The following is a 9916-nucleotide window of genomic DNA, read 5'->3' on the forward strand; positions in this document are numbered from 1 at the left end:
TTTCAATATGATGAAAGTCCATAATGGCGCTGCCCATGCTAACATAGGCTTTTGTGCACTAGAGTCCTCTATCTTTCTCTATGGCCTAAACGCATTATTCCCTTCATGATCTGTGCTTCCGGACTCATAGCCATCGGAAAGATCATACTACTGTCAGTTTTATTGATACAGGGCTGACTGTAAATCATTCTCTGTCCTCTCTTACGATGTCGGTTTTACAATTTATTGTGTTGATCTTGGCATCTTTTTGTATTGGTAAGTAGCTACATGGCTAGCGCATATATATTCTTCTATGTTGACAGTCTTTTTGGCAAACCCTTCCATGTCTAACGAGTCGCTGTCATTAAATGGCTGTCGCTACATATTAACAGTTACAAAAATAGACCTGGATTCTGCACAAACACATCCGTTAAAACTGCGCTAAGAAGCAGTCGTGCTATTTTCTGATTTTGACCACAGTGCTTTTTTTCTTCAATTAGCAATGCCATTGATATTTTGCTTCCTTCCCACTGGGCACACACTGGTGGAATCAACGTTGTTTCCACGGAATTTCAACAAAATTACGTTGAACCAACGTGGATAGACGTTGAATTGACGTCTGTGCCCAGTGGGTTTTTCCTTTGCATAACGTAGAACACGTTAGGCCTGTTCAAAATTTGGGACATGATGCGGTCTGGTCCTTGCAAGATTAGGCTGTACAATTAAGACGGCAGGTATGAATACATTTTTCTAAAGATCGATCAAATATCGGTTCAACAGGGGTGTCATTTTCTTTTGGAACTTGTCTTTATTGCGACAAATGATGGAAACGGTGTTTTTCGAATAAATGATTGCCTAATCATTTTTAAGGTACGCGGGGCACGTGATGTCACGCCTAACTACACTGAACAAAAATATAAACGCAACATGTAAAATGTTGGTCCCAAGTTTCATGAGCTGAAAGAAGAAATCCCAGCAATGTTCCATACACACAAAAGTCTTATTTCTCTCAAATGTTGTGCACAAAATTGTTTACATCCCCGGTTAGTGAGCATTTCTCCTTTGCCAAAATAATCCATGCACCTGACAGGTGAGGCATATCAAGAAGTTGATTTAAACAGCATGCTCATTACACAGGTGCACCTTGTGCTGGGAACAATAAAAGGATACTTTAAAATGTGAAGTTTTGTCACACAACACAATGCCACAGATGTCTCAAGTTTCGAGGGAGCGTGCAATTGGCATGCTGACTGCAGGGATGTCCACCAAAGCTGTTGCCAGAGAATTGAATGTTCATATCTCTACCATAAGCTGCCTCCAGCATCGTTTTAGAGAATTTGGCAGTACATCCAACCAGCCTCACAACCACAGACCACGTTTAACCACGCCAGCCTAGGACCTCCGCATCTGGCTGGGGGGTGCTGAGGAGTATTTCTGTCTGTAAAAATCCCTTTTGTGGGGAAAAACTGATTCTGATTGGCTGGGCCTGGCTCTCCAGTGGGTGGGTCTGGCTGCCAAGTGGGTGGGCCTATGCCCTCCAAGGTCCACCCATAGCTGCACCCCTGCCCAGTCATGTGAAATCCATAGATTAGGGCCTAATTTATTTATTTCAATTGACTGATTTCCTTATGAACTGTAACTCACTAAAATCTTTGAAATCGTTGCATGTTGCGTTAATATTTTTGTTCAGTATATAAAGTTCCACTCCACACATAATTCTTAATGTCTACTGGTTGCAAAGTCATTATTTTTCATATAAATATAAATATGACTTTCAAGAATCCCTGACTCGCTTTGCATTTCAGGTTGGCAAGTTTCACCATTCAATTATTTCAGATCTATGGGAGTGCAAGTTTCACCATGGCACGGACCGTGGCGATACGTTGGCACATGAGAATTATTGGAATATGGCAAATATTAGTCAATTGCGTTCTATCCATGCTTGCTTTCGCAGGCTACCTGAGACACGAAGATAGGTGGGAGGGCATACAGGCTGTCGCCAATTTATTAATGCGCAATTTGCCTAAATGTGTAATGAAAACATTTCAACCACTACATTTTTATTCGACACTAGGTTTTTGCGAAAAACCGTTTTTTAGGTGTGACGTCAATACGTCCAGCTGTTTTTTATCGACACAAGATAGTTAAATGGAAACGCACCCAAGTAGGCAATTGTCGCATCTATTTTCAATGCGAACTTTATAAATGTCGAAAAAAAATCGCTGAACAACTTAATGGACACAGCTGTTGGCAAGAGAGCAGAAACAAGACTGGCACCAGGCTAGTGCCTTGTTCCAATATCTGAATAGAAATGATGTATTGTACTAGTCTACATCTGACCTAGTTAACAACTTTTGTTTATACTAACAAACTAAACTGGGGGTTATTCTGCGGGATCTTCACAGGTGAGACCATGGTCATCGGTGAGCCTACCAGGGCCAAGTTGGGCATCACACAGCAGTCTTCAGTAAGATATAAATTGCTGTATGTGTGAAACCAACAGATCTAACATGTCTCCTCCAGGACCAGGTTTGATGGAGACTACACCCATTAACTCAAGTAGTCACCTGTTAATAGTTACCAATTGCATAACTTGTATTCTCTATTCTAGGGGATATAGCCCTGTACTTGGTTCATAAATCATTAATCACATCTATAGAAAACTCCATATCTTGGCCACATATTTCTAGTAACACAGCCTGTTTCACCAGGCCTGTGCTTTCACACACTACAAAACAAGTTATTTTTAAACTTCAGAAAGACAGTTGTTGTGGTGTGCTGTTTTTCATCAGAGATTCCATGCCTGAACTGTACACATGCTGAAGAGCATGTGGTTATTAGGTTAGAGATGTAGGGGGTTATGCCTGAACATTTTAAATTATAGTTACTCGCTGACCTCTCACTTCTGACCTTCCCCTTCTACCAGACAACTGACATCTGCTCAGACTGCAGCCAGATCATTGAGCTATTCACAGACATGATCTCCAACACAGACACCCAGGTGAGTACCCATTCTGATTCTGCTGAAGTATGTCTTCTGTCATTGTATTTTTGTAGCCAGAGTTGCAGATAACACCCTGATCAGAAAGTGGTACTTCGGATTTCATTTCTGTAGACAAGAGATACAAGGAAATATGAAAAAAGCCTTCTGGTCTCACGCCATTCCTCCCCCATCTTTCAGTTCCTGTTTATTGTGCAAATATAGAATACCATATCTCGGAGCAACTCCCTTATAGTAGTCAACAGAGACTACATTATATTGAACTCTAAGCTTGAAACCAAGACTGCTAGAAGGATGTCAAATTCACATGTCATTGTGCATCTCACCCCTCAACAAAGTGAGCCACCAGTAGTGTACTGTAACTGTATGTGTACCTGTGTTGATTGTTTAGGAGCTGATCCACAACACCCTGGATGCCCTGTGTCTGCGCCTCCCCGGAGATGAGGCTAAAAGCCACTGTATATCCCGGGTGCAGATGTACCTGCCCCAAGCCATCCAGTACCTCACTGGCATACTGGTGAGTGTCTGAGCACTTCAAACATACAGAGAGGGAAGTCCAGTTTACAAGGGATATTATACAACATAACCATCCAAAATGTTCCTACATTCCCTTTATCATGGGCAATAATGTTGTGATTCTATAATAGAATGACTTCTCAATTGTCTTTCTCCTTCTTCATATCTGTAGAAGCCAGGTGAGACATGTATGGTTCTGGGCCTGTGTGCTGTCCGCTCAGAGAGAAGAGCACCTGAACAGCTTCCTCCCACTTTCACTGACATCGATCTGTCCAATGCTGTACTCGACTCAGGCACCAGCCCAGAGGTGAGTGTGAGAGCTGAACTTTTGTACAGTCTAGGAACGGAAGTCCCTTGCCTGCCCTTTTTGTTTGTTTGTCAATGTGTTTTTTTTTCTAGTTCTGCATTTGTAATTTTTCTGTCTGCATTGAATGCTCTCTCACCAGCTAATCTCATCTCTAGGTGCAGGTCAGCCCACAGTGTACCTTCTGTGTTTATCTTATGAAGAAACTGGAGAGCATGTTGCCTATGGAGAGGACTGAGGTAACTCTCTCAATACGTCTATATTTTCCCCACACGTGTCCACACTCACTAACAAATTTTGTTGGACACCCTTGACCCTTACAGGATGCCGTAGTGAAGCTAATGGGTGAGGTGTGTGGCCTCCTGCCTGCAAGCTACAAAGACCAGTGTGATGACTTCATCAACAAGTATGGAAAGGAGATTGTTGACTTCCTGCTGTCGTCAGCCGCCCCTCACTCCATCTGTGTCATGCTGCACCTGTGTCTGTTCCAGGAGACCCCCAGCATGGGTGAGTGGGGTGATTTGGTCAGACCAGAGCTCATGTCTCAATCATAAGGTCATACAGTGCATTCGGGAAGTATTCAGACCCCTTGACTTTTTCAACATTTTGTTACTTTACAGCCTTATTCTAAAATTGATTAAATTGTTTTTTTCCTTCATCAATCTACACACAATACCTCATAATGACGAAGCGAAAACAGGTTTTTAGAATTTTTTGCAAATGTATCAGACCCTTTGCTATGAGACTTGAAATTGAGCTCAGGTGCATCCTGTTTCCATTGATAATCCTTGATGTTTCTACAACTTGATTGGAGTCCATCTGTGGTAAATTCAATTGATTGGACATGATTTGTCTATATAAGGTCCCACAGTTGACAGTGCATGTCATAGCAAAAACCAAGCCATGAGGTCGAAGGAATTGTCCGTACTGCTCCAAGACAGGATTGTGTCGAGGTACAGATCTGGGGAAGGGTACCAAAAAATGTCTGCAGCATTGAAGGTCCCCAAGAACACAGTGGCCTCCATCATTCTTAAATGGAAGAAGTTTGGAACCACCAAGACTCTTCCTAGAACTGGCCGCCCGGCCAAACTGAGCAATCGGGGGAGAATGGCCTTGGTCAGGGAGGTGACCAAGAACCTGATGGTCACTCTGACAGAGCTCCAGAGTTCTCTGTGGAGATGGGAGAACCTTCCAGAAGGACAACCATCTCTGCAGCACTCCACAAATCAGGCCTTTATGGTAGTGGCCAGACGGAAGACACTCCTCAGTAAAAGGCACATGACAGCCTGCTTGGAGTTTGCCAAAAGGCACCTAAAGGACTCTCAGACCATGAGAAACAAGATTCTCTGGTCTGATGAAACCAAGATTGAACTCTTTGGCCTGAATGCCAAGCGTCACATCTGGAGGACACCTGGCACCATCCCTACGGTGAAGCATGGTGGTGGCAGCATCATGCTGTGGGGATGTTTTTCCAGAGCGCTCAGGACCTCAGACTGGGGCGAAGGTTCACCTTCCAACAGGACAAAGATCCTAAGCACACTGCAAAGACAATGCAGGAGTGGCTTCGGGACAAGTCTCTGAATGTCCTTGAGTGGCCCAGCCAGAGCCCGGACTTGAACCCGATCTAACATCTCTGGAGAGACCTAAAAATAGCTGTGCAGTGACGCTCCCCATCCAACCTGACAGAGCTTGAGAGGATCTGCAGAGAAGAATGGGAGAAACTCCCCAAATACATTTGTGCCAAGCTTGTAGCGTCATACCCAAGAAGACTTGAGGCTGTAATCGCTGTCAAAAGGTTCTTCAACAAAGTACTGAGTAAAGGGTCTGAATACTTATGTAAATGTGATCAGGTTGTTATTTGTAATACATTTGTAAACATTTCTAAAAACCTGTTTTTGCTTTGTCATTAAGGGGTATTGTGTGTAGATTGATGGGAAAAAAACATTTAATACATTTTAGAATAAGGCTGTAACGTAACAAAATGTGGAAAAAGTCGAGGGGTCTGAATACTTTCCGAATGCACTGTATGTGTGTGGTCTCATACTGATATGACTATGTGGGCTACACATTTCCTTTCTGCTCTCTCCTCTTCTTCCCTCATCGCTTATGCTCTCCTTGATCTGTAGATTCTCTGTCTCACTTGACACTGCTCTCCCACATTGTAGCCCTCTGTAACCCTGACCCTCCTCTCCAGAGATGCCCCTCCCCTCTGACTGTGATTCCTGCCGTACCCTTGCGGTTCTGAGCCGGCTCCACCTGGGTCTCAATGCCACTGAACCTCAGACCACCTCTTTCCTCCAGTCTGTCTGCCTGCAGCACCCCAACGCCATCCCCAAGGTCTGCCCAGTCCCTCTACTTTACATCCACCCGTTAGCCCCTACATGTTTATTTAGTGTATGAGAAGCACAACAGAGCTTATGCAAGTTGCCTCCACTACCAGTACCAGGAGAATAGGCCTAAATACAGTGCTCTGTGCTGTAGTCACCGTAAGAGACAAGAATAACAAAACTTTAGTTGTGTTAAAAGTAGTTACGTCAGTTTCATTGTACCGGTCTTTGTGTTCTATCCAGTGTGAAATGTTCACCAAACTCTATGGCCCCAGGCTACAGAAGGTTCTGGGAAGCCAAATGGATGCTCCGGATACATGCGAGGTAATTAAACCATTCCCATCCAGCCGTAGGAGGTCCTCCTCTGACTCTACAGTGTCTGTGACATTGCTAACCTCACCATCTATATCCCCAGACCACTTCTTCTAATTACTAACCATGACCACTGCTCTTATAGAGTGACTGTCCCAGTGACAAGTGGTTTGATTGTGTGTAAGGTGACGGAGTCTTGTCTTAGTATATCAGCTGATTATACACTGAGTGTACAAAACATTAGGAAAACCTGCTCGTTCCATTACATAGACTGACCAGGTGAAAGGTATGATCCTTTGAGGTCACTTGTTAAATCCACTTTTAATCGGTCTAGATGAAGGGGAGGAGACAGGTTAAAGAAGGATTTTTAAGCCTTGAGACATGGATTGTGTATGTGTGCTATTCAGAGGGTGAAAAATATTTAAGTGCCTTTGAACGGGGTATGGGTTTTTCACGCTCAACAGTTTCCCATGTGTATCAAGAATGGTCCACCGCCCAAAAGACATCCAGAGAACTTGACAACTGTGGGAAGCATTGGAGTCAACATGGGCCAGCATCCGTTGAACGCTTTCAACACCTTGTAGAGCATGCCCTCGACAAATTGAGGCTGTTCTGAGGGCAAAAGGGGGTGCAACTCAATTTTAATAAGGTGTTCCTAATGTTTTGTACACTCAGTGTATATCTCTGTGTCCTCCAGAGAGCTGATGTGTGTGTTGCTGTGAAAGAGCAGCATCTTCTGGGGAAGAACCAGTGTACCTGGGGACCCAGTTACATCTGCAGGGACTTGAAAACCGCTCAGGGGTGTGGCGTAAGTAAACTAGATCTGCCATGGGCCCGGTTTCCCGATAGCGATAGAACAAGTGTTTTTAACAATGCATCTTTCCTACAACGATCGTAGATGTAACATGAGAGAGCGGTCGCTAAGTGTGTCGATACTGATAGGATCGATAGAAAGGGAGTGCTGCTCTCAGATCAGGTTTCTCCTTTCAAATCTTTCCTTAACATTATAATTATTTCACAATACTGACGGATCAGCTCCTAGAGAGATATTACCACCTACGGCTGCAAATATTGAGGCGGCTAATTCTAATGCTTACCCAATAAAAATGCACTAAATAACCGATTTGGCACATCATTGCGCACTTGTTAGGCTACACATCATGAAATATTGAGACAAATTAGACAGTAGCCTATAAGTAGCAAAATAACTTAGCCTACATTTCATGTTCAATCAGTTATTTCAATATGTTTGAAATAGGCCTATAGCCTTCTGCTTATATTTTAATGCAGTCATCTGGGTTTTCATTTGAAGTATATTTTATACTGTACATTGCTTGTTTGTATCAATTGCAAAGACATTGACAACTTTATTTGTAGTCAACTTTGTTTTGTTATCGGCGGTCACAGAGACGGATAAACCATGTGATTCCATGTTTAGCGGAGATCTTCTGTGTATAAAAGCATCTAACGATACTTAGCTGTTCTACGAGTTGTCTGAGGCATGCGTTAGATTACGACTTCGTTAGATTAGATTAAGTGCAACGTTAATAACAATGGTTTTGGGAAACAGCTCAGATTTAACTATGCTCCTACGAAGGTTCTAACGATGAACTTACATTTTAGTCATTTAGCAGACACTCTTATCCAGAGCGACTTACAGTTAGTGAGTGCATACATTTTATTTTTTTCATACTGGCCCCCCGTGGGAATCGAACCCACAACCCTGGCGTTGCAAACGCCATGCTCTACCAACTGAGCTACACGGGACCGGTCTTAAACTTAAGATGCTTTTGGGAAACTGGGCCATGGTCTTATCTAATACAACAACCCAAGTACAAGTCATGTCTGCCATTGTGTATTGTCTGAAAAACAACCCTACCCACACCAATGTTTTGCTGCATTATTTCTGATCTGGTTTTATTTTCATTTTGATACAACTCCAGATGGTAGACCTCTGCCAGAAGTTGATGTGGAACTAGAGCTGAGAACCACTCCCAGAGTTCTCCCTCCATGGATGAAGCTGATGATTTATCTGCCAAACATATGTTTTAGATTTGCACTTGTTACTAACTGATTGCACTGTTGCCTTAATGATTTTTCTTTGCCACAGTATAAATGAAATATTTGTCAATTTCATTTAACTGGTCATCTGATATTACACTGAGCAATTTGAGTAAAATTCCTGTATATTTAAATAATTCCTTGATTTGCACTTCTGGTAGGCTGTTGTAGCACTGAGATGATTTGCACTGGGTAGGCTGTTATGAGTACAGTAAGTAATTAAGTCAATGTAAATTATTGACTTAAAATAATATTGGACCTATTTAAGCACATATCCACAAGTATAATAATTTACATTTGAAATGTGTTGTGACTTTTCAGTTGTCTACAATAAAAAGGTAGGCTATAGTATCTTCAGTTAAAATCAGTCATAATCAGGAAGAACAAATATAGTACAATAAATGAAAAAGTGGCAAAGTGTCTTGAAGAAATTAGTGAACATGTACCTCCTGTTGAGAAATCCTTTAAATCAGTAATGTCAACATTTTAATAATGCATTACCTTAATATACAATTATTAGATTTTTGTGATCCAACTAAATGTACATGAGTATACAGTGGGGAGAACAAGTATTTGATACACTGTCGATTTTGCAGGTTTTCCTACTTTGTATGATTCACATTGTATGATTTTTAAGTAATTAATTTGCATTTTATTGCATGACATAAGTATTTGATCACCTACCAACCAGTAAGAATTCCGGCTCTCACAGACCTGTTAGTTTTTCTTTAAGAAGCCCTCCTGTTCTCCACTCATTACCTGTATTAACTGCACCTGTTTGAACGCGTTAGCTGTATAAAAGACACCTGTCCACACACTCAATCAAACAGACTCCAACCTCTCCACAATGGCCAAGACCAGAGAGCTGTGTAAGGACATCAGGGATAAAATTGTAGACCTGCACAAGGCTGGGATGGGCTACAGGACAATAGGCAAGCAGCTTGGTGAGAAGGCAACAACTGTTGGAGCAATTATTAGAAAATGGAAGAAGTTCAAGATGACGGTCAATCACCCTCGGTCTGGGGCTCCATGCAAGATCTCACCTCGTGGGGCATCAATGATCATGAGGAAGGTGAGGGATCAGCCCAGAACTTCACGGCAGGACCTGGTCAATGACCTGAAGAGAGCTGGGACCACAGCCATTAGTAACACACTACGCCGTCATGGATAAAAATCCTGCAGCGCACCCAAGGTCCCCCTGCTCAAGCCAGTGCATGTCCAGGCCCGTCTGAAGTTTGCCAATGACCATCTGGATGATCCAGAGGAGGAATGGGAGAAGGTAATGTGGTCTGATGAGATAAAAATAGAGCTTTTTGGTCTAAACTCCACTTGCCGTGTTTGGAGGAAGAAGAAGGATGAGTACAACCCCAATAACGCCATCCCAACCGTGAAGCATGGAGGTAGAAACATCATTCT

At 42.7% G+C, this 9916-nt stretch overlaps 1 protein-coding gene across 1 annotated transcript; it reads left to right on the plus strand.

Annotated features, from left to right (window-relative positions):
* Window positions 1-84: 84 nt before the first annotated feature.
* sftpbb (surfactant protein Bb) lies at window positions 85-8934 on the plus strand. Its single transcript, XM_041901078.2, has 11 exons — window positions 85-255; window positions 2385-2446; window positions 2906-2980; window positions 3372-3497; window positions 3669-3803; window positions 3959-4039; window positions 4124-4307; window positions 5995-6137; window positions 6371-6451; window positions 7137-7247; window positions 8383-8934. The coding sequence occupies exons 1-11, from the start codon at window positions 207-209 to the stop codon at window positions 8416-8418; spliced, it is 1083 nt and encodes a 360-aa protein (XP_041757012.2). The 5' UTR covers window positions 85-206; the 3' UTR covers window positions 8419-8934.
* Window positions 8935-9916: the final 982 nt, after the last annotated feature.

The sequence above is a fragment of the Coregonus clupeaformis genome, chromosome 16 (assembly GCF_020615455.1).
Source record: "Coregonus clupeaformis isolate EN_2021a chromosome 16, ASM2061545v1, whole genome shotgun sequence".
Lineage (NCBI taxonomy): Eukaryota > Metazoa > Chordata > Actinopteri > Salmoniformes > Salmonidae > Coregonus > Coregonus clupeaformis.

Coding starts and splice junctions, on each gene's coding strand:
- sftpbb (XM_041901078.2), top strand. CDS start 207: ATGTCGGTTTTACAATTTATTGTGTTGATCTTGGCATCTTTTTGTATT. Junction 3,498..3,668: donor AGTACCTCACTGGCATACTG/GTGAGTGTCTGA, acceptor TCATATCTGTAG/AAGCCAGGTGAGACATGTAT. Junction 7,248..8,382: donor AAACCGCTCAGGGGTGTGGC/GTAAGTAAACTA, acceptor ATACAACTCCAG/ATGGTAGACCTCTGCCAGAA.